This window comes from Columba livia, chromosome 20, assembly GCF_036013475.1.
Source record: "Columba livia isolate bColLiv1 breed racing homer chromosome 20, bColLiv1.pat.W.v2, whole genome shotgun sequence".
NCBI lineage: Eukaryota > Metazoa > Chordata > Aves > Columbiformes > Columbidae > Columba > Columba livia.
This window is the reverse complement of record NC_088621.1, coordinates 7016337-7041244: the sequence shown is the minus strand read 5'-3', so window position 1 is coordinate 7041244 and position 24908 is coordinate 7016337. Positions and strand designations below refer to the sequence as shown.

General features: G+C 42.3%; 1 protein-coding gene and 1 long non-coding RNA gene across 2 annotated transcripts; one reads left to right on the top strand and one right to left on the bottom strand.

Moving 5' to 3' along the window:
- Positions 1-13840: 13840 nt before the first annotated feature.
- On the bottom strand, positions 13841-17500 carry IFT22 (intraflagellar transport 22). Its single transcript, XM_065037143.1, has 5 exons — positions 17355-17500; positions 16920-16999; positions 16706-16795; positions 15852-16054; positions 13841-14939 (listed from the first exon to the last, which is right to left on the bottom strand). The coding sequence occupies exons 1-5, from the start codon at positions 17391-17393 to the stop codon at positions 14791-14793; spliced, it is 561 nt and encodes a 186-aa protein (XP_064893215.1). The 5' UTR covers positions 17394-17500; the 3' UTR covers positions 13841-14790.
- A 142-nt stretch (positions 17501-17642) lies between these two features.
- On the top strand, positions 17643-23861 carry LOC135575912 (uncharacterized). Its single transcript, XR_010467364.1, has 2 exons — positions 17643-17969; positions 21538-23861. It is a non-coding gene; the product is annotated as an uncharacterized LOC135575912 (long non-coding RNA).
- The last annotated feature ends 1047 nt before the right edge of the window (positions 23862-24908 follow it).

Sequence of the window (24908 nt, the reverse complement as noted above, 5' to 3'; positions counted from 1 at the left end):
GTTACCCTGTCTATGCCCCAACTCCCCATCAGGACAAGACCCAATAACATACATTCTACTACCACTTGCAGCAAATTACTCAGCTTTGGGGGAAGTTACTGCACACTCCAGCAAGTCCTTCGATATGGATGATGAGGGGGCCAGGGCTGTGATCAGACCTATGAAGAGCATGATCACAAAGGCTTTGTATTCATAGGAAGCGAGACTAATAAAATACAGCACTAATTGGTTTAGTTTTGAATGGTACAGGATACTATTGTTGTATACGACAGCTAAACCGATTCTACAGAAACCAGAGTCTTTAAAAAGATAAACTAAAGTTCTGGACTTGCAAAGCCAAGTCTACATCTGGTGTGAATTCAGTGCAAACAGGCTGACGTGTGGGAAATGAGAAGCTGGCCTGTAGCACAGAATAAAAATGGAGATCAAAAAGACCCTCTGAAGTTGTGCTGTTTCCCATTTGTGTTGCTTTACTGGCCACAAAGAATTTTGATTTGCCATGTATGGTAGGAGTATGCAGTGAATTACAGGCCCTGCTCCCCTGTGTAGTTCATTTCATAAACCACCCACTGTTTAATTCAATTTATCCAAGAAAGCTGAGTAACAAGGTAGATTTGGGAAGTGGCTTTGTGGCTTGCCAAGACAAGACTCCACCGCACTTGTAGAGGAAGAAAATTGCAGAACTGGGGACCCTCTGCCTGAGCAAGCAGAACTCATTTCAAGTGCAACAGCTCATCTGTCCCACGTGATGCTACCTGTAGGTGTTACACAGTGAAGATTTTGGGCTGCTTCATTGGGCAAACCGTGAGATCACATGTTTGGTTTGAATGTGGAGATGTGACCCTGAAAAACTGTGTGTTCTTAACTCCAGGTGCAGCCCAGGGAAGCAGGAGTTGCACACATCTTTAAGGAGGCACTTCAGCTGATCACCACAGCAAACCCTGGGTTCGTTCAAAAGGCAAGTAAGAGACTTGTCCTTCTAGCAAAAGAGAAGAGGAAAAGCAGAATTTATTGCTTGCTTTTGGTTTGCCAGAGTTTGTCTGCTGTTTTTCTCACTTTTTTATTTGTTTAAAATGAAAAAGTGTTCAGAGTTTCCTAATGTTTAAACATTTATTTTCTTTTTGTTGAGATTGATGAGTCATTAGCATTAAGTATTAGTTCTGCAGATATAAGTGTTTGTAGGCTTTGGTCCTTTCTTTTTAATGGAAAGCTTTTGGAGAAAATTTACATTCATGTAAGCATTACCATAAAGAGGTTGGTTGAAAATCCCAAGCCAGTCATGCTCTTTGCTTCAAAAGTTATTCTGGAATGCAAGGAATTCGGTCTGGAACAATTACATTATTTGCAATGGTAACTTCTTAGCGAACCCTGAAATAGTTTATGTGGTTAAAAACCTTTTCAAGAGCAATTGAAAAATTATGTTATCCCATCTATTCTTTAAAGAATTCCATGTGGTACGGTTCTTTGAATATATGGGAAGCAAATGAAGCCAAAAATGAAAATCTGGCAGGCAAAAATCGAAGTGTTTGCATTGGCCCTGGACTTAGAAATATGCACATTAATGATCTCATTTAAAAGATGTCTATATTAAGATTTGAAAGCTCTCTGGATTCCCAAGGGGCAAGCTCATTGAACATTGTGATGTACCATGAAACTAAACAATTTTTCTTACTGCAAAATAACCAACGAATTGGAAACTTGTTTTGTGTGCGTTACGAAGGACACATGAAGAGCACGGTCATTTGGGTAACCTTGCTCAGCAATCCTCCATTGGAATTGTCATTGCAGGGAGGTACAAAACCAGCACTGCTGTGCTTAGCCGTGCAGGGTTGAGCCTTAACCCAAATCTGCCTTCATCAGTGATTTAAGTAGAGATGCAGAACGTTGTATGGCAGTAGTTGAAGTGCAGATACACACAGCCCATCCCACCAGCTCTGTTTTCGTAGCAGGATTTTGTAATAGCAGAGAGTGGGTACCAGCAAGGCCCACGTCAGTCACCACACGCTCATCAGACCTCGCCCAGCAATGCTCAGTGTGATCCAGCAGCAGGGACAATAAGGTTAATGGGACCCCAGGGAGAACTCTCTTGTTTTTCACTCTGTTCATTACATACTTAAAAAAAAAACCCTAAAATAACAATAAGTGGTTCTGCTTTTTGAGGCTGTTTTGCATGTAAGTATTGCATATAATAGTATCTTTCAAAACAACAGACCACACTAGCAGTAGCATCTCATGCATTCAACTTCCTAATCTTGAGAAGACCAGTTCATTAAAATCAATAAGATGAGTCACGTCAGATCTGCAGGATTGAGCCATTTATCCCATTTTCTTGCTCTGAGGCATAAGCAGATCAGAAGTCCCATAAATTCTAATGATTGCAGTGCCCACTTGCCAAGAGGAGGAGAGAGTGTTGCAAGTACCGTAAAATTTGTTGTCCCATGTGTGTTGTATTAAATGGTGTAGCCAAAGGATTTCCACGTTAAGACTTCAGCAGCAGTGCTCATTTTGGTGTGTTTTATTAATCCAACCACTGTTAACTCTCAGTATGTCCCTTTCAGAACTGTCTTTGGAGGTATTTAGAACATGATACCCAAGAAGACTGAGCAGCCTTTGTATAAACAGTGGACCAGGCAGCTGAAGAGATGCAATGGGATTTCAACGGATCACCAAATCTTTGCAAATCCTTCAGCTGAACAAGCCCACCCTTCTGAACAGTTTAATCCAGGTAAGATTGCTAGAAGCTCCAAAAGCGTAGCTCAAAGTCTTCCTCTGAGTGGGAATCTTCAGTGATTCCTGAGCCTTTTCTGCGGCTTTGCCTGTGCCCATATGTCCAGAGGGGGACCGACCCAAATACTTGTTGCTACAAACTTAAATCACACATTAAGCCAGTGGGTAAACCCAGCTAGTCCAACTGTTTCTCAACAATGCCATCCCACCCTTATGAATCCTTTTAGTCCCTATATCCTAGCTGTTATAGTGGTCTGTTTGCCTCTTTATTTTACTACAGTGCCTTTTCTAGAGCTGTGTCCCTTAGATGCAGTCACACAAAATATTTGTACTTCTATGGCACTTTTCACTGCAGAAAGAGCCTTTTAGTAGAGCCAGAAGAGAAGGAATTACCTCAGATTTACAGGCTGCAAAGACCCAGAGAGACAGACTGATTTGCCTGGGGATACACAAAAGTCAGCAATGGGGGGGAGAAACCAAACACGTATTTCCCATCTCCCTATAGTGTTTTTGCCATGAAGTATATTTCCTTTGCTTATTCATCACACCTTTTAAAATAAAATAAAAGCTTCTGACCGTCTTTGAAAAATAGCTGAAGACAAACATCTGTTGTAAAATTAATATTTCTTGGCAGATAAAAAGGTGAAATAAACTAATTTTCTATAGAATTTCAGTTTGTTTCTCTCAAAAATATTTGCTGCTTCTTTCCTGCCTTACTCTTTCACCATTCATGCAGGATTAAGAAGCTCCCTTCTCCTTTGAGACCACAAGAGGTTTCACATTACATTGTTAACCTCCTGCAGATCATCACACAATCCGAGCTACATTTACATGCAGACATAATGTCATTCAGCCCACTTTATGCCACTTACATCTCTCTTGTTGCTATGGGAAACACTGATAAGGAACCAATTAGCAAATAAAATATTTGAGGAGGAATGTGAAAGCCACTGCTTTGTGAATTTGTGTGTAATAGGTAGTGACATTTTATTTGGCATTTGTCCTTACCTAGCAGATCTTCTTCCACTGCAGCTTCAGCTACATTCTGTATAGTCAAAACATGCTCTTCCCACAGGATTTAGAGACTTAGACATGTAACTGTATATGACCCCAGGGAATTTTTACAATTCTCACGAGAAGAGAGAGTTTGCTTGCTTCGAAAGTGCTTTCGCTGGCATGAAAGTGCAAAGAGCACCATCCAGTGCCTAGTCAGAGTAAATACAGAAGAACCAGATGGCATTGGTACGGAGGCATCTCTGCACATCTCAGAATCAAAGCAGACCTGGTGGGGTGCACAATGATCTAAATAAAAAGAGGTTGCAGTCAGGTATAGAAGGAACTTCTAAGGAAAGCCTGGCAAAGTTGTCAACCCTTCAGGAAGGCATGAGACAACTTGGAAGATCACATTTTCTAAAGAAGAGCTGTATTCTGAGTTGGAATTATTGATCATTGGAGGAGCAAAAGACAAAAGTAGGAGGAAGTGGAGGCAGCAATAGATGGGACTGGTCAAGAAAAGTAGGCAAATTAAATCCGTGAGAGGAAGGAGCTATGGCAGAGAGAGAAAACTGGGTCAGATCCTTATCCTGTGATCCTTCCCCTTTGCAGAGTGGAATCAGCAAAAAGAAGCTAGGAATTGCACCGGCAGCTGAGAAAATATGGGAGAAGTGACTTCAGCTGCCACTGCCCAGTCTCAACAGCCTTGTATTGCTTGACAAATGCCCTGGATTTCAAGAAGAAAAATTATTTGGAAAAAGATTTTGCACAGAACTGTGCAATAAGTAATAATTCTTCCTATTACATATGGCTACAGGCTTTTGGTGGGCTAGAGAGAAGGAACTAATAGGAAAACAAGGAGTCCCTGAGGCTAAAAGTCAGCACAGGCAAAAATTTATATTATCTGCAAAGAAGTGATACCCAAATCGATGTCCAAGAAGAAGCACAGAACACTTCCATGGACTAATAGTTGTGCAACAACCTATTGAAACCCCAGGTAAACAAGGAAACAGGAATGTTTGGTATATTATGAACAGGATATTTGTTAATGAAGAGTGCTCCAGTTTAGCACAACGTTTGTAGTAACATATCACTAATATATTCTTCCTAAAATCAGACTTTGGGCTGACATAATTTAGAAATGCTGTAATCCAAGACAGCTCCTCTTATGTTCAGCCTTCTTAGGAACAACTTAGCATGTGTTTGCTTTTATTCATTTTATATTGAACTTTCAGAGCACAACTCATTTCTTTGAGTAATATTAAGCAGTGGGGTTTTTTTGCCCTGTGGCAGAAGTGCCCAGATGGAGTGGTTTGAATACTGAAAACATGAGAAGCCTTTAACATTCTATAGAGCTCTGTTAAAGTTTTCTGAATAGAATATCTGGTATCAAAAAAAGTTTTCTGAATAGAATATCTGGTATCAAATCTTTGGATAAATCAGTTTCTCCAAGTATTTGGACCTGCTCTGGGTCTGTGCTTTGTTCCAGCTTTACATTCCCTCTCTTGCTTCCCTGTTTCTAGAGGCAACAGAGGATGATTTATTGCCTGGTGCAACCTATTAAAGTCCCTTTGTTGGGGCTTAGCCATTAGGTGAGCAGATAGAGTATAAAAATCACTTTGGCTCCTGTGGGGTTGAAATGGCAACACTGACTTAAGATCTCCCTGAAAGGCTCTTTATCTGTCCTCAAGGTGAAGGAGGAAGAAGAAGGAGTCGTCATCCAGAGACTTCTTTCAAGGAAGATATTGCCTGATGTGTCTGCGGAGTATCTCGCCCTGTATAAAACCTCTCTGTCCCCCTTAGGGACCTCATGTGGGTCTACCCATGTGAGCCCTCCCTGCCAGGGAGGTGACAGGTGTCCCGTGGCTCAGCACGGACAGATCCCACTGTCAATCCTGCTCTATGTGCAAGAAAAACTGCAGAGTTGAGGAGTGAGAAGGGGAAATGGGAGCTGTTGTCAGGTTGTGTGACTGATGCCATACAAGAGACGCAAGTGCCCACACTTAACAGTCCCACAGGCCCAGTCTGTCAAACCACTGTGGGCACAGAGGGGAAGGGCAGGCTCACGCTTCTCACTTCAATAACTGAGGCAGCAGAGGCAAATCAAGGGCTCGTACATATGTACCACCTAATTTAGAGATGTTTGAGATTCAATCCTTTCACTTTACAAAGAGTTTCAGCTCAGAAGTGCTGAGCACACAGAGCTCCCATTGCCCTGCCTGGGACTTAGGACACTTGGCTCCACTCCTGGGCAGATTTTCAGATGAGTGGAGTTGTGAATCTCCCAAATTTACCTGTGCAGAAGCTCTGACTTCTGGAGCTATGACCAAAGCCGTGAAAGAGCATCAAATGGGAATTCCTAAGTTGCATTCAGAATATCGTGAAGCAGCTGTTTCATATATAGTAACCAAGAAAAATGTCTCACAATGTAACTGTTTATGCTGTGAGGAAGTAGGATATTTCGAGTTATATTCCTTTAAGATGTCTTGCTATGTTTAAAGGGCTGATTTTCTTTTCTTTTGCGTTGTTTTCAGGCTTGATACATCAAGCAAACTTCAATGGAGTTATTCTTGCCTCACACCAATGGTAAGAGGAAAGAGAAGCAAGTTACTCATATTTAATGTTGTTTTGTGCCAGATGTTTTGCTGGTAGAAAGCCATAGCTCCACAGGCACCGCTTTCTTCAGGATCTGGACTGTCTGGCCCAATTTCTTTCTCCATTCTGGATGTTCTGTGAAGGAAACTGCTTTATTTTGCAATATCGAATATTCATGCTGGGAAGTTATAAGCAAAAGCAAAATAATGAGAGACAGGGTTTCTAATAAGCTTCCCGTCACATGGTGCTCTGGTTCTGTTGAAGTAGATGTGGTTGCTGACTCGTTTCCAGAATGTTTGTTGAGAGGCGATTAGATTCCATCATACTGATGTTATCTCTTTCTGATCTCATTCAATAAAAGTAATTCTGCGAACAGTGAAATCTTTTTTCCTATGGATTTACAACTTGGATTGTGTTTCAGCATGAATTCTCTGATCTTTAATGGGGATTGAGTTCATTTTAGCCTGTTTCTTCAATAAGGGATGAATAATTTGTCTTCTTTACTTGGCCATCTACTTTCACAAAACTTGCAGGAATTAAATATCTCAAGCGTGTCAAATTTGAGTGGTGATTAGGAACCAGTTCCAAAGTTATTTGGGGCCAACTCATGTAAGCAAACATGAACACAAGTCTCATTTTCTAACAAGAGCAAAAGGTAAGAATTAATTTTTAAGTATTTTGTTCTTGTATATTGCCTGCTTGATCCTATTCTGTTTATTTGTCATCAATCATATAAGATGTGCTTTATTTGTAACTTTATTTTTATAAATACTGTTAGTGATCTCTTTGCCATGTTATCCCACCTTCATACTTAACTTTGTTAGCCTGGCTATAAGAATGTACTGTCTAACTATGAGTCAGCTTGTTTATCTCACCTGTCCCTTCTTAAGCCATTGGCCATTTTCAACCACATCTGATAGAATGAGAGAAGTCTCAAAGTTATGAAATCCCTAAAATTTCATTACTATAGGTCTGTGTATGTCTGTATAGAGAATAAGGGAGGAAGAGCCTTCTAAGAGGATAGAAATCCTTAAGACGCAAGTCTGTTGGAAACTGGTCTTCAACAGCACTTAGCATATAATGCTTGTTTCCCTAGCACTACTAGGTTTTTCTAGGACTGGAAAATTACTTATTTAGTAATGGAAATTGCATCTGTATATGTTTGGCTTCTGTGGGTTCACATTATAGAAAACTGTGGGAATGTCTGTAGAGATCACAACTGCCCAACTTTGTGTGATAGACCCTGTGTCTTAACAGGACGCAGAAACTCCCATTTAACTGAGTAGAGAAGAGAGCACTTGGCGACAAGTTTTAGATTTTATTGTTATTACTTTGTAAAATAACCTTTAGCTTTTATTGCTACTGCTTTGTCAAATAACCTCCATAGTCTGCAGACTCATACCTGTGCAGGTCTGTGTGACCTGAGATTTATTACATCGCTACCGTATTTGTACATCTCTCTCCAGTGCCCTTGTGGCCAGGAAGGCCAATGGCATCGTGTGGTGTATTAGAAGGGGGCTGGTTAATAGGTCCAGAGAGGTTCTCCTGCCCCTCTACTCTGGCCTGGTGAGACCACACCTGGAATATTGTGTCCAGTTCTAGGCCCCTCAGTTCCAGCAGGACAGGGAACTGCTGGAGAGAGTCCAGCGCAGCCACCAAGATGCTGAAGGGAGTGGAGCATCTCCTGTGTGAGGAAAGGCTGAGGGAGCTGGGGCTCTGGAGCTGGACAAGAGGAGACTGAGGGGGGACTCATTAATGTTTACAGATATCTAAAGGGTGAGTGTCAGGAGAATGGAGCCAGGCTCTTCTTGGTGACAACCAATGATAGGACAAGGGGTAATGGGTCCAAACTGGAACACAAGAGGTTCCACTTAAATTTGAGAAGAAACTTGTTTGGGGTGAGGGTGGCAGAGCCTGGCCCAGGCTGCCCAGGGGGTTGTGGAGTCTCCTTCTCTGCAGACATTCCAACCCGCCTGGACACCTTCCTGTGTAACCTCATCAGGGTGTTCCTGCTCCATGGGGGGATTGCACTGGATGAGCTTTCCCGGTCACTTCCAATCCCTGACATTCTGTGATTCTGTGGATATGAAAGAAATTAAAGGTCCAAAAGTTCAGCTTTATATTAATAGATCCAAATATACCCAGTACTTAACTTTCCTGGACAAAGGAACTGCATCAAGGGTTGGCTTGTCCTGTCGTGTTGTGGAGGTGTCAGCACCGTGCACTGTGAAGCTTCACACAACCTTAGGGGAGAAAAAGGAAAAAGCCAAGTGTATGCTCAATGGAAAACAGATGGAGTTTTCATTAGATATTACTTTTAATGATCTGCTTTAAAAGTAAATATACACTATTCTGAGCAGAAGGGCCTCCTAATAGCTTTGTTTAGGTCCCAGGCTCATTATCGTAGCTACAGATAGAATCGCAAGATCTTTGTGTCATTAAGAGTTCCAGTCAAACCTGCCTACCATTATTAGAATTCCAAACACAGCAAAACAATTTTCGGGCCTTAGCAATATTTTTCCCTGAGACATATCTTTAATTAATGACTCAGAGTTATTATTATGGGCCTGGCAGTTGTTTGCTCAGTTTCTGGAGTATTGCCATTTAACCTAGGTCAGAATAAAAATATTCATTGCAGGGCAGACCTTTGCTCCTTTGAGGGCCCGGCCTTCACAGTTGACTTTGGTGTGACTCCTCCAAGTGGTCTTACTGGCTGTGAGAGGTGACCCCAGCACTCCAGAAAGCCTGAAGATCCTTCCTTAAAAAGATGAACCCTGTAATCTGTGCCTGTAGGTACTAAATCAGCTTTAGACAAGTGAAGAACAATGAAGTCCCAGGGTTTTAGGAACAGATAGTTGCTGCCAAACCACAATAAATGCTTTTGTCTGGAACTCATGGAACAGTAACATAGCAATGGAGGGTGTACCCGTGTCTATTTATCCCTCTGAGCAAATTCTCAGAGACATGTTACCAGGATTCAGATAGATTTTATGAAACTAGTAGAGAAATAGGCTTTCATTTCCGTACAAAGGGTGGAAGAGACAATGGAACTCAGCAAAACATATGGCATTTTTTTGTTCCTGTCTGAGAGTTATGCAAGCAAAGGCCAGTGCCCATCCTCAGACAGCACTCTCTGAAAGTGAGACTCACAGGAGAAAATTGGTGTTACCTTTCTTGTGCTACAAGTTGACAAAATTGTTTGACTTCCTCTGCGTATGTATAAACGTAACTATGTCTTCAAATGATCACCAGCTGCAGAGTATCGATCAGAATCCAAGTTCCTCAAAGCTTAAGGAAGTTTGGAACTGATATTCTTGTTCATTGTCACTCTGTAGAAAATGCCTACGTAAATAAAAAATACCTGCCTTAATAAAAAAGAAATAAGCCCCTTGTTTTCATAAGAAGGAGACAAGAAGGATCAAGTCCAGTGACACTCTATCACAAGCTGTTACTTAAGCACCATTCTGAAACCAGGCAGGTTTTTCCGACTGCTTCTTATTGGGAGACTCTGTTAGAAACCTCATCCGGTTTCCAGATCAGATTTATTAATGACTTGTTTATCGACACGTATTATTGTGCCAAAACTGTCTTTTGTTTAGGTTATATGCAGGTCGAATGTGAGCCTGAGTATTAGGTTTCTCCTGCTTTTTGTCTCAGGAGAAAAAAAAAGGGCTTAAATATAAGGTCACCTTGTATTTTGTCCTACAATTCAAGGGGGTGAGGAGCAGAATAAGCAAAAGGAGCAGATGGTAAAATATATGGTGCTATATATGTAGGTTTGTGCGGCTTAGAATGGTCAAGCCTTTCAGCACCAGCATCCCTGCTCTCATGATTGCTCCTGTTATCTTATGTCCAGGTCAATACAGTCGATTTTCTTTCTTTGTGATATATTTGCACAAGTCAAGTGTGCGCCCTCTATTCCTATGTTGCCAGAGTGAAAAAAACAAACAAACAAACAAACAAAAAGAACAAAAAAAAAAATGAATCAAACACTTCTCATAGAATTATTTCTTTCTTCTTCAGCCATTCAGGTGGCCCTTTTGTGATTCAGTGTGGCTTTCTGAGCATGGGTGACCAAACCTGTTCACCATCTGCACAAAGTCAGTTCCATCAGGCTTCTGGTTACAACAAGAGGTAAGAGGTTTCCAGATACTATAGTTTGTGAACAGGACTAATTTTCTGAGGATGAATTCTGAGCAAATCCTGAGCAGGCACCTTTACAAGATACCTAGTTATGCAAGCCTCAGTCACTCAAGGGGGAATCTTATCCTAAGTGACTAACATAAGATGGATCAATGCAGAAATATTCACCTGAACTGATAACGAGCCCGCTTCATACACCTGATTTAACCCCCTGGACTGCTTGAAGCAGGAGGATATGGTATCTTTTATTCACAAGTGCAATAGTATCTGTGTGTGCGTGAAGAGTGCTGACTAAAGCTCTGTAAGTTTATGCTGGGGTATTTCTACCATCTCAGGAAAGGCAGCTTCTCAACAAGGTAGATTGATCTGTTGGGGAATCTTTTGCTGCACCACTGAAGAATTCTACCAGTGAAGACTTTTGGAGACGTGGTGAGAGAAAAAACTCACAAGTGACCTCCAGAACAAGGTACAATGACTGAGAAGTTGAGTGGTTTAAGATCTGATTTTAAGAGGTCTTGGATACTTTCTGGAAGTTGCTTTCTGACATGTCTGCACATTGGCACCCTACATATTTTAAACCGGGTATGCAAAAACACAGCATGGATGGGCACTCTTAAATGTGGTGGCCTATGTGACTCCCTCATAGTCACTTGGCAGTTCAAGAATAGAAATAGGAACACAGGGTTTCTTCAGCCTATTGTGTCCATTAGAACAATACTGCTGAGAGCAACTAAGACCAAAGGCCTGGCCTTCAAAATATATTACTTGAAAGGAAAGCTGCATTTTTTTGGTCAGGTCCAAATGTATTTCATTCAGTTTTTCTGCTACTTCCAAAGTTTGGTTGTAAATAAGTATGATTTTTACCCTGGAAGCCACACATCTGGATTGCAGTGCCTGCAACTGTTTTCATCATCATCACAAGTAGTTATTTGCTTCATAATGTTCTGCGTGTGCAGAAAACAGCTTGTAAGAGGTAACCTGAGCAAACTCTATTTTATAATTGAAGAGTTTAAATGTTTTAAATCACCAGTCTGCAAGATAGCCACAGCCATTAATTTTCTATGTATGACCCTGAAGTCTTAAAATTCTGCATTTCTAGCCCTACAGAGAGAGTTCTTGTGATTCTGACTGCTCCTTACCAAATTTCCAGGCTTATTCTTTGTCCAGATATCTCAACTGTCCGAATGTGATGTAGCAAACGCTTTTGTGGGAGATGTGAACTTGAGTAGAGCTCATCTATAGCTATAAACCTTTTTGTAGTTACACGGCAATAAAACTTCAAAAGTCATTTCTGTACATCATAAACACAGTGATGTAAGCTGTCAGGATTATCAATACTTAAGGCCAAGTGACAAAATAATGTTGTACCTGAATAACTTCTGGTTAAGTAACAGGTTGTTTTCCCACTGCACAGCTGGTGAATCCTGGAGTCTTTGGAGTCTGCACTATGGAGGCCAAATGTATTTAAATTACAGAATCACAGAATCGACTGGGTTGGAAAAGCCCTCAGAGATCATCCAGTCCAGCCCTTGGTCCAACTCCAGTCCATTGACTAGATCATGGCACTAAGTGCATGTCCAATCTCAGTTTAAAAACCTCCAGGGCCGGTGAGTCCAGCACCTCCCTGGGCAGCCATTCCAATGCCTGACCACTCTCTCTGCAAAGAATTGCTTTCTAATAGCCAGCCTAAACTTCCCCTGGCAGAGTTGAAGCCCATGGCCCCTTGTCCTATTGCTGATGCCTGGGAGAAGAGACCAATCCCCACCTGGCTACAGCTGCCCTTCAGGTAGTTCTAGAGAGTGATGAGGTCACCTCTAAGCCTCCTCTTCTCCAGACTAAACAAGCCCAGCTCCCTCAGCCTCTCCCCATAGCTCTTGTGTTCAAGCCCCTTCCCCAGTCTTGTTGCTCTTCTCTGGACCCGCTCCAGCACTTCAATCTCTTTCCTGAACTGAGGGGCCCAGAACTGAACACAATACTCCAGGTGTGGCCTCCCCAATGCCGAGTACAGGGGAAGGATCACTGCCCTTGTCCTGCTGACCACGCTCTTTTTGATACAGGACAGGATCCCATTGGCCTTCTTGGCCACCTGGGCACACTGTTGGCTCATGTTGAGCTTCCTGTCAGTTAGTCCCCCCAGGTCCCTTTCTGCCTGACTGCTCTCCAGACACTCTGTGCCCAGCCTGGAGCGCTGCAGGGCCTTGTGGCCAAAGTGCAGGACCCGGCACTTGGCCTTGTTGAACTTCATCCCATTGGAATCAGCCCATTTTTCCAGTCTATCCAGATCCCTCTGCAGAGCCCTCCTGCCTTCCAGCAGGTCGACACTCCCTCCCAACTTGGTGTCATCAGCAAATTTGGTCTCAGTCCCCTCATCTAAATCATCAATAAAGATGTTAAACAGGACTGGACCCAACACTGACCCCTGGGGGACACCACTAGTGACTGGCCGCCAGCTGGATGCAGCCCCATTCACCAGCACTCTCTGGGCCCGGCCCTCCAGCCAGTTCTTAACCCAGCAGAGAGTGCACTTGTCCAAGCCATGGGCTACCAGCTTTTGCAGCTTTTGTTTTATAGGAAGCAAGGTGGTGAGTAGGAGAGTTCATTGACTTTCCAACCCTGGAATCACCCAAATACTGGTTTACATTCCAAATAAAATATTTGGTGGGTTTCACACCAGTCTTTACCAGTGCATATCACAATGTTGCTGTTGGGAAAAACGGAATTTATTAAGGCAGTATATTATTGGCTCCAGCACCACACAGCTGGCAACAAGGAAAAAATAATCTAAGGCAGCATGTAAAAAAGTTGTTCTCTAGTTAAACTGTGAATTTTCCAATAACTGCCTCCAATAGACCACCCTACGACACTGATTGCAAACATATAAAGCCTGATTGTTTCAAAAGTCGTATAAATAAAATGTAATGTTGAAATGCCAACCTCCCACTATTCGCCTCCAACCTTTTCTCTTCATCTCTTGCTGCTTATTTTGCTTTTTCTCTCCTGGTGTCCTTCCTCTCGCTGATGTTTTCTTTCAGTACTCCCCTCTTTTCATCTCAGAACCAAGCGAAGCTTTTAGCAGAACGGGAGCCAGCAGACAATGAAAAGCTGGGGCAGCAAATTCTGTGAGTGCATCAAACAACCAAGAAAAGACCAGTGCAGGTTATTTGTGTGCAGTGTGTGTCAGTATAAATACACATTTCTGGTTTTTATTTGTCATTTCTTTGGCTATTTGAGTCAGTGACAAGCTTTGGTAATCATCTCTTGTTGGAGCTGATTAGTGTGAAATGTACTACAAATTTATCATGGTTTTCCTTACTAAAAATTAAGCAAGTCGATAAGAGTTCCACAAAACCATACTTGACTTTCTGTTCGAGAACAAAACAGGTGCATTTTTAAAATGTTTTTATTGCTTTAGTACTGCATCTTACAAAAAACGTGCCACAGCAAAACTCTCTAAGAACAGGGATGAGTGGAAACCAAACAAATCAGAAAGTGAATTATCTATGGAACCACTTATTTCAATGCAACAGGGAACAGTAATACAAGTTTCTAAACAGCTTCTCCTCCTCTAGAGAATGCAGAACATCTTTTTCTCCATTGGAGCTCCTGCCATGGGTCAAAGTATTGCACTACATTGAGATTTCAATGCTTTCCCTCCCAGAAAGACCTAAACATTGTCCCCAGCAATACGTTTCTTTTGTTGGAATAGAAGAAAAACGCAGTCCTGAGAAAGACTGCAGCGGACTCTGTCTTACCAAGGCAATAGCTACGAAATCTGCTCTCTTCAGATGCTGGACAGGAAGATAAGGAGAACTTGGAACATTAAAATGTGCATTCCACACCACAATGACTACCCAGATCTCTATTCCAATCAGTTTGTACTGACTTCCAAAAGTGTCACTTCTCCAGGCACACCACTAGTATGAGCACTTGACTCAGACGCTTCAACGGAACTCCACAAATCTTATGTTCTGTCAGGCTTTCTTCTCTTAGCACCTCTACAAAACGGGATGCTGAAGTGATGACCAATACCTTTATCTTTTGGTCCCCACTAATGTATTAAACAGCACCTTCCTGTACCTCTGATAAAAATGAAACCAATGTGCAGCTAAAGTCAAGTTGCCCCAATTCTGGATGTGCAGACATCTCTTTGGCACCACACTTCATCTGATGTCAGCACTTGTTTTCTTCTGGTGAAGTCCTGAATTGTGGATTATTTTCTCTGAAGTGTTTATAGGCTGGCAAATTCTCGTTGTGAGGATCTGTTCACAGGCCGGCATAGCTTACCAACTAAAAATAATCCTTTTTCTTCCCTGTTCAGTATTTCTTTTAATATTAGGAGATAATTGACATTTCTTCCCTCTCTCTGCTCTCATTTATTAAGGTGATAATGGTTTTGAAGTATTTAATAAATTCCATCCGAACATCTTCAGGATCTTCTTCCAAGTTGGAATGTATGAGTTTTAGCTTGTTCAGTGGGTAAGCTTTGAAGGTAAATAAAAAATAATTAGGTATTAGGTATAATAATTAGGTATTCCTTTTATAAAATAAATATTCACAATCAAGGTCATGGGACATCTCACGCTGAAGTCAGATGGAATTCAGTAATATCAAATGTCTGATACCCCAGATAACATAAAACGGGTGAAGAAGAAATGCATCATAGCTTGTTAGCATTACAAACAAGTACAACTTGCTGCTAGATGAAATTCTTCAAACATTATTATTAAAGCTTAAAGTACTCATTTTGGTCTCACATTCAATTAGGCAGAGTCAAAAAATTCAGCACTGAATTGTAATTTTACTACTGAAGTGATATGATATTCTTTGGTTACTTCAAAATTATGGAATTATATTGTTAAATATGTATTAACATATTAATACTTATAATAAATATGTGTTTGTTTGAATACTGGAACAGGTTGCCCAGAGGGAGTGTGTGTTCTCATTTGTATAAACAGCCACAAATAATGATGCAGTATATAAGGTACCTATTACTAATTTTGAGAGGAAGCTCATTAGGTGTTTATTTCAAAGGGCTTCTGTTCTTTTGAACAATATAATGCAGGCTTCAATGGCCGCAAAAGTGTCAGTTAACAAAAGATAAAATTCAACATAAGGAACAAACTACATGATGACATATGGCTACAGACATCAGGAATTCGAATTCCTAGAAGTTACTCAAACTTTTCTTGCCTTTCCCTTTTGTGAAACAGGAATATTGCTCGCCTTCTAGATGACCTTTGAAATTCATTATTTCTGTTTTTGCAAAGCACTCTAGTATTCTTTGATTGGCAGATTTAAATGAAAAATGCAAGCCACAAGGTATGAAAAATTTTAAAGATACATAGCTCAATAAAAAACTGAGTTACAGATCAAGTTTTCCATCTTCTTACCCAAGGACAGATTTTCCGTGTCCCCTGCACTGCCTGGTTTGTGATGTGCAACCAGGAGACACTGACTATCAAGCAGTGGCTGCTGCTGCACAAAGCAGGAGTACCACATTTCAATTTCTTTCAGGTGACTGGGCAGCTCAGGATTGAATATGATTATTACGCCATGAGTGTCCTTCATCAGAGCTGGCCAGCATGTTTCAAACCTTGAAAAACAAACACATGGAAAATGGTAAGAGTGATAGCTGAAAAACAGAAACATCCAATCAAACATCCTCAAGTTTTTTTTTCGCCTCCTTGAGAACACATTTCAGTACTTTTTCTTTATTATAACATCACTAATCTTGCCAGTGATCTATCATATTCCAAGTATTTTGACTAAGCTATTACGTTAGTTGGTCCCATTATTTGCTGACCAACGTAGTATTTGGTCAAATGCTTATTTGAACTTTTTCCCTAAAATCTGTCCAGTTCTTGATTGTATCTCCCAGAAATTAAGGCTTCAGTCATATATATACATTGTGTGAAGTTCACTCACATAATAACTTAAAGGAGATAATTACAGAGTGGGCTTTTGTCTCCTGTACCTGTAACTTCGTTCCAGGAGCTACGGACTTTAATCTTATATTCAGTCCTTATCCAAAACAAAGTTCAGCATCAGCTGGGATTATGGCAGAGAATCCCTAGTATTAGATGTTTTATAGCAGAAAGCTATAAAAAACTATAATGGGCTAAAGAGGCATGAATATTCTTCATCTCAAAAAGATCATTTGGTTTTAGGCCTCAAGTATGAATATTCTATGTAAACAGCACTGTTATGAAATAAGTAGCCTGGAGTAAGGATGATGCGGACTTACTTTTGATCACCACTGCAATCCCACAACTCAAATCGACACCCAGTTCCTTTGCTGTTACCATTCAAGCTCGGCTTCTCATACTCCAGGATCCTGTAAAAATGAGTGAATATACGATGTGATATCACTCTACATTCCACCACTGCCAGAGCGGGACTTTCTGGGGGGCAGTTGTCGGGGGTTTGGTTCAGTCCGCACACCGCCAGGTTTCGCTCACCTTACTCCTTGCGTCGGGCTATAGCTACCGATGCCTTCTGTGCTCTCCGAAACAAAATTTGCCAACACCGATTTCCCAGACTGGGGAGAAGAGCAGGAATCAAAGACACTCGTTGGAATTTAATTTGCCAAAGCCACAATAAAGAGAAGAGTGTTCATGCAAGCACCCTGCTGTCCCTCCAGCTAAGGCGCATGCACGCCTGCCCCCTTCTCCCTCCCGCCTTCAGGGACCCCCACCCCGGTCTCCACAGCCGCACACTCCATCCAGCGGTGCCGCCAGCGGGCCCGCCTGAGCCAGGCCGCAGGGAGCGCGGCACTCAGCGGGCAGGCGCGGGCCTGCGGGAGGGCGGTCAGGGCGCCGGGGTGGAGGTAAATACTGCCTCGGAGACGGTGGGAGGTGGCCGAGGGCGCCCCCGCGGGCCCGGGCCGTGCTCACCTCACGGGGCCCCACCAGCAGCACCTTGGCCTTCAGCATGGCGGGGCGGGCCGGCTCCCCCCGTGCGCGCGTTGCCCAGCAACGGGAGCGCGCTGCCCGCGGGGAGGGCGAGGGAACGGGAGAAGGTGCGCTGCGATTGGCTCTGCCGCCGTCACGTGCCGGTGGGGGCGGTGCGCACGTGGGGCCTCACCGCCGCTCGCCCGGGCTGAGGTGGCGTCCGGCCAGGCGGCGGGAGCGGCAGCGGGGCCGGGGGCGGGTCCCGCTGGATTCCCGCTCCTGCGCCCGGCCGAGCCGCCCGCGGCCGCTGCCGTTCTTCTTCTCCTCACACACAGCAGCGCCTGTGGCGCGGGAGGTGGACGCAGCCTCTCAGGTATCCTAGTGGTGGGTTTGCCCCGGGCCTCTCCTGAGGGAGCCGGCGGTGTCGCAGCGCCGGGCGCGAGCCCTGTGCCAGCCGCTCGCCGTTTGCAGCGCCCGTACGGCTTTAAACCCGACCCAGTGTGCCCTGAGGGACCGCCGGCGTTTGTGTCCGTCGGGCGGACCTGGCAGCGGATCCTCCTGCCCGCACTGTTTTGGGAGAGGCGTCCCCTCGGCCTTTTTGCCGTCTGGAAAGCAAGAGTAAGGCCAACAGATACTAAACATGCTTAAAAATCCCACTGTGTTCACGCACTGCTCTGGTGTCCCTCACTGTCTTGAGAAGTGCTGTCCTTGCCTGTAGTTTCGTTGTGATTTTAACTGCAGATTCTCCTTAGATGGACGATGAAACAAGCTCTCTAAGTTTCTTATTAAGGCTTGTTAGTGGAAACAAGAGACTTCTTAATATTGCGGCTTCTAAGAAAAAAAGCATCTGGCAGACAGATGTGCTGCTGCAGAGCTGTTTAGTGCCCAGGTACAATAGCGGTTTTAGATGAGCGTTCAAATTGGGCCTCTAGGCGCTACCATAATGTAAATGTTTATTACTAGTACTATTAATAAATGTGAACCAGAATTGCTCTGCTCTCACTGACCGGGTAGAGCCTTTTATGTCACACTGTCGACTTATTTGCTGTTTCACACCTTATGTAGGGATAGTTTAGGATGGTTCGGTGTGGCAGTAGCATCGCACCATTCACACAGTGTTCTATATTTTGGAAAACCCTTTGTTTCCAGGCTGGTGAGACAAAGACAAGGAAAAAATGGTAGTTGTACTTAACACTGTATTTCTGGTCTAGCAGACTGGATGTGTATTTCGTGTTGGTGAAGACCCACGTGTGATTCATGACTAAATTCACAATGAACTGGGACAACTCATAGTTAATAATTTCTGCTGCTATTTTGTTTTCCACATTTCAGACCTACTAACTTCCAAAGGAAAGGCAAAAAGGGTGACCCTGAGAGAAGAAATTAGGACAACCTTTCTTATTAGCTGGCACATGTTATTAGCTGCCATATCCACTAGCACATGAAGAGAAATGTGGTATAAAGGATCCTATTGTAGACAGCAGCACAGAAGAGGGAAAAAGAATAAGAGGTAACTGAAACTGGGTAAATCTGGCTGTTTGTGCAGCTGCCCAGAAAGCAATTGGGATTAATTTTTAGATGAAGTGTAGGATAGGTCCTTTGTGTGTTTATATTAGCCACTGAAGAGTAGGGAGAGCACAGCTGACTAAGGCTGCAATTTTGGGATTTATCCACATGATTTAGAGTTTTAAGTCACTTTGGAAAGTGGGAATTAAGCTGCCAAGCCACTTATGGTGATGTTTTCAAAGGCATCTAAGTCAGGTACATTTGATGTTATCGTCTGCCTTAGGGATATGGGTAAAGTTATGTGAGTTATTGATGTATTGTTTGTGGAGAGTACACATGCACGAATCAGCAAGACCATTTTGTTTCACTTATTGAAAACTCTTCCTTAGACTGCAGCAGAGAGAAAACTCCAACAGTAAGTGAATTACTTCCAGACTATACTGGTAATGGTGTATAAGTCTTGCATTTATTAGATGGCTGGTTTTCCACCATAATATTTTGGTAGCAAGCAAAAACAATCATCTCCAGATGATTCTCCATGGATAGATCCTCCTTTTTCATTCAAAAGCCAAAAGCAATTGCAGGCTAGCAACAATATTTCAATAAAACTGTTGTTCACTATGGAAATGTCTATGAGACCTCAAAACTATGAGACATGTTGATTGCTGTATCAAGACATCTGATGCTTGTTGTCTAAATTGCAGATAAGAGGACTTTGCCTCCAAGGTAGAGGCCCACAGGTTTAACTGGAAGCAGCAGTAAATAGTGCCAGTCACCTTTCGGTTAATACTTTAGCCTTGCAAATCATTCAGTCTTTTGGAGAATAGTATTTTAAGTTTGTGTTATACTTCATTTGATGTGGCGTATAAAATTTTTCCTATGAAAACAACTCAAAAAAATCTTTCATAAGATTTTGTGGCTTAGTATTGGTACTTTGTTTAATGTATTGTAACAATGTTCCCAAACTTTGGAAAACATACCCTAGAGCAGTCCAATTAAGTTGTGTGTGAAAATAATGCCTTGGTTAGAAGTACAACCACATGGCAACACTTCCCACGAGAAGGAACACTCTGCCTGTTTGGTTTGGTAGAGCTATGAAAAAGGACCAAATGCAAACAGGACAATAAGGTGCATTGATGGGTGCGGTAGATAAATGGTGCTGCTCTTTATTATGAGTCTGTTCCACTTAAAAGTGGTTACTAAGGAGGGGTAAGTGCTCAGTTCAGTCTTTCTCTCAGAAAACATATCTTGGAATCCATAGGAGAAGCTCATGCAAAACCTGTTGCTTGGTTCATGCCAACAGATCGCCAAGGACTACAGCTCTGATTTATCTGTGGTCTCAAAGCCCTTGCCAGAGGAGATGAGGATCTTTATTTCCAAAAGCAGAGAAAGGTTAAATGACTTGCCTGAGGAACCCACTTGGCTGACAGCAGATCTAGGATCAATTAAAATGCCTCTGAGACTCAACGTGGGCTGTGGCCAGGGACGCAGACAACTCGGTGGCCAGTGTATTTTCCTGACCGGTTGACATGAACTCAGTGACACCTTAAGCACTCCAATTTTCCTCATGTACCTTCATCAAAGTCAGTGGATGTTCCCAAGGGATGAATTTGACTTGCTCCATTTATGCTGTACTGTATAAAAAAACCACAGGGAGCAGCAGTCTACCTCCATGACCACCCCAGGAAAACACACCAAAGTGCTGTGATTTTCGAGTCACACAATACATTAATCCAGAAGTAGGATTTAGTTTCTACTGTTTAAATCTTAAGATACAGCTGCAGATGGTGTCTCCAATAGATATTTTGCATATTCTGAAGTGGTTGCTCTGATCACGTTTGGTGGAGCAACAGTAACACCTAGTGGCTGAACATGCCAGTCCAATGCCTCTTTCTTTCTTTCCTTCCCTTCAAGAAGTACGAGTTGGAGGGGACACGGTGTGACTGACAGTTTTGACTTGCAAGGCCAACACTTAGGATCTTCAGGGATTTGCCATTTTCCTTTCAACCCCCCAGCATGTTCTGTTTTCTATTAAAAGTGGTAGATGAAATATGAAACTCTTCCTCCCACCTCCCAACCCCCTTCACTTTTCTGGCTCATGGAGGAGGTTGTTCCAGTCCATCTTGATCTGTAGGTGGGTGGGCTGAGAGTGGCCGAGCCTACTGCTTCCAGCTTGGAGCACTCAGATTTCCGTAAGGAATCCAAGCTGTGTTTTTTTTTTTTTCTGTCTGAAAAGGATCAAGCAGATCATCTGATGGAGGTTGGTGACCTCAGTGCATTTGATAATGTGGTGTTAACTTGCCTGCGTTAAGGCAGACCAAACCGATCTTTTCCAAGAAGGACCGTTTCTTAAGATGTGGTGTGCAGGATTGTTTGCCATGGTCTACTGGGAATGCTAATTCATCAGAGAGGGACCTCCTAGAAAAATAGCATTTGAGAGGAAAGAACCCACAGATGTTTATTGTGTTAGCAGGAGAGCCCTTCAGAGGGTCTTCTTTCCCCCTCACAGGGGAAATATTCAATTTTTCCATGGAAAAAAAACATTAAGCAACAGTATTTCTGCTAAAGCCCAGATCGTTTGCGTTTGTAAATAAAGCCTCAACTCTTTGTGGGAATTACAGTACTGAGACATTATAGTCTCATCATATTCATGCTGTCTAATTTTAGGCTTCTGGTTTAGGTATTCTGAATTACCCTGTGGAAGCATCTATTTAGGAGAGACTTCACTGCCTGTTGACAGAGCCTGGACTCGTGATTGATGCTGTGGATGCATGTTCTTTCACACAGGACATAAGCTTGGAGCACCACCCACTCAAAGCAGTATTGCCTCCATCCACATCCTCAGCTCTCTGTTTAGCTTCCTTCCAATCACCTACTTAGATGGAATGGATTAAACTGAAAATTAGCCTGATGCCTCTGGAAAAACAAAAAAACCAATCAGCTCATGAACCTGTTTACTGCGTAACTGCACAAAAACCTGGTGCTGATGGAAAGAAGGTAACGAGGACCAGTGGGGACATGGCCAAGTGGGACAAGGATGGGACCATTACTTATGGCTACTGTGCAGATGTACATTGAATTAAAGTGTGTGTATAGTCATACCATTAGTCAGAACTTAAGTTTGGCGTTCTCAATACCTGTTTGTGGAAGCAGTCAAAGATAAATACAGCCTGAGGGTGAGAAATGAGAAATATTGTGCTGGGATATATTGGGCACCCTTTACTTATAGAAGAGAGCATGGCAGCCTTGTTGGGCTGGGTGAAAACCTTTTCTTTATGTTTAGTAAAAGCAGTTCCATAGATGGTAGAGTAAAAGGTACTGAAATGACAATCAAAGGATTATTGTTATTTGTGATTCACAAGGGCTCATGGAACCTTTTCCATTAGAGCCCTATGCTTTTTCTTTTGAATATAAAATTTCAAAGTAAGTTTTTTTCTTAGTGATAGCTGTGCTGTCTGCCACCCGGCTTGGTCTGGAAAGAGCCTACATTTATTAACATTGTCTGATGTATTTATTCACTCAAGGTCAGACCCTTAATGATTTCATGGAAAGCAAGTGGAAAAGCCTGTATTATCTTTAGAGGGACTGCCATGTGGTCCTATAGGAGAGGAGATGCTACTGACAGGAAGTTTTTGTTTTCTCTCGTTTTCATTCTCTGATTTGACTTTTGTGTTGCTTTGGCATTTATGACCAAACACGGGAGTTCCTTAACCCTGCGGCCCTTTCAGGCATTATGTTTCTCTGAACACCCTGGGCCAAATCAGCTGTCTTTTCAGATGTCTCACATTTATTTTAATTTAAGGCTCGATTACCTCTTGGCAGTATGCCATTGGAGACAACAGATTTATACCAGTAATTAGTATCTTTTGAGGAGTCTGGCACAAGACCTCAAATCCTTGCTCCTTTGCTTAAGTACCTGGATAACACTGCTGAATGTTTAACTCTACACCCTCCACTTTAAAATCTGTAGCCTTGCTAATTTTCCTTTGATTCCCTTTGACGCCTGGGAAAAGTAGTACACCCGTTTTCAATGCTGGACTCACTTGCAAGCTCCTCATTTGAAATGTTCTTCTTAATATCTTATGGCTACAAATAGACGTTCATTTGAGACCAGCACTTTGACTGAACGTGTCCTGTCACTGTGGACTTGCTGCAATTGAAAATCCTTGTGTTTCTGCAGGTAGGGGTACAGTCAGAAGCAGCGTGTTGTACTGTGTATTTAAACACCATGAGGAATGTCTTGGAAATATAAAAAGAGAAGTAGACCGAGTACTATGGAAGAGTTCATATTTAGTACAGGTAGTTGATCATATAGTATTGAATGGTTTGTTATTCCATTGTTCTTCAATAATTTGAAAACTTAAATCTTCTACTTTTGGCTTGGCTAGTAATGTTTTCTTGAGCTGGGTTATAAAAATACCATGCTTCACCTATGCACAGATTGTTATAGTTTTCATCTTAATTAGCAAGCTCCAGATTTAGATGGATTAATACAATCACTCTTTCTTTCTTTTGCTATAAAAGTTCAGGAGTATAATCTGTCACTTGTGAGAACATAAAGAATTGGACTGGAAGCATTCCAAACTCTTTACTGTAAGTGTTCAAAGATTTAATGGAGTCCTCAGTCATAAAATCTTTAATTTGAACTAGACCTTTATATTCTCCATTCTTAAATTCACTGTTTTTACATCCAGGGGATTTCCTGTTATCCAAGTATATACGGAGGCCCTTTATTTCCCTCTGTGTGTGTTTTTTAATTCAAATCAAATGTAAATGTCAGTGGTTGATTGCACTTAACCTCCTTAGGTTCATATTTCTTATTTAATTGCACTATATTTTAAGGTTTAAGGCTATATATTTACTGCTGTTAATAGCACACCATATTTTAATGAAACTGTTATCTTCTGCAAATATATACAGAACAATGGAGATTGATTATACAGGATCTTTCGAAGAAACTGTATCTCAAAGCCATTTAAAATGAATAAACACAGTGAAGAGCTTCAGTTATTGTAGCTTTTTACCTAACACAGCTTCAAACCTAAGGAAATGAACGGTCGGGTTATCAAGACTGTTTGTCCTCCTCTTCCCTAGCCAGAGCCTGCAGCTCAGTAAGTCACTCACCATACCCACCGTGTGCCAGGGCAGATGTTTCAAGCTGTGCTTGTGCTCAAATGCTCCACAACTGCAATGCTGCTTTTGCCAAAGTCCACTCACCTCCGCTATAAGCTGGCCAGACTCCTTCTCTGCCCAGCCGACAGCTCAGCTCTGTAAATCTATTGTCAGTCAAATCAGGGAAGGCTCAGAACATGGAAAATAATTATCTAATTTTCTTGAAACATCTGAAAAAAAGGCAAGTATTACCTAGAGATCATGTACACAAAATGTAGGACAAATCTACTGTGCTCTGCTAGAAAGCCAGCCAGCCGAACACCTGTTTTCAATGCAAAATCGTGCATCACCCTACAGTTGGGGCACTGCACTGGGTTTTTCACAACAATCCTAGAGCTAAATACTCAAGATGTGAATTGAGCCAAAAAATGTTTTGCCGTGAGCCACTTCTTTCCAGGCACACCACGAGGCTGAAAGTCTTGTCCATCACATACCAAGAATCTCTTTAGTCTGGTCAAAAGCTTTTATTTCATTGGGGGCGGGCAACAATCAGTTTAAAAATTTCATAGTATTTTGCAGATTTTACCATTTCCTTTCTGCCAAAAAAGGAACAATTTATCTCTCTCTTTAGATGACATCTCGTCTTCCTTTTTTTTTTCTTCCCTTATGGCATTATTTTTACTATTTATACCATATATGTTTTATTCAATTTCTATTATCCTTACACTAACCATGATATATAACAAAGCAGTAAAGCCTGTGCTATAACGGGAAGCACTGAGAGATTGCCCGATGGCTCCGGGAGGTCAGGGACTTCAACCAGATTTTGGGTGTAGACTGACAGCCCGTATATCCTTCCTGCCTGAGACCCGGTGGCATGAGGGGTTGTGAGCCAGTGTAATCCCAGAGGATTATTTAGGGATTGGGTTTGCATCTCTA

Bases quoted from the DNA above. Each gene is read 5' to 3' on its own strand.
- IFT22 (XM_065037143.1), bottom strand. From the start codon at position 17,393: ATGCTGAAGGCCAAGGTGCTGCTGGTGGGGCCCCGTGAG. The intron at 17,000-17,354 runs GTGAGCACGGCC...TCTTCTCCCCAG, and splicing joins TGCTGGTGGGGCCCCGTGAG to TCTGGGAAATCGGTGTTGGC. The intron at 14,940-15,851 runs GTAAGAAGATGG...TTACCTTCAAAG, and splicing joins CACGGAAAATCTGTCCTTGG to CTTACCCACTGAACAAGCTA.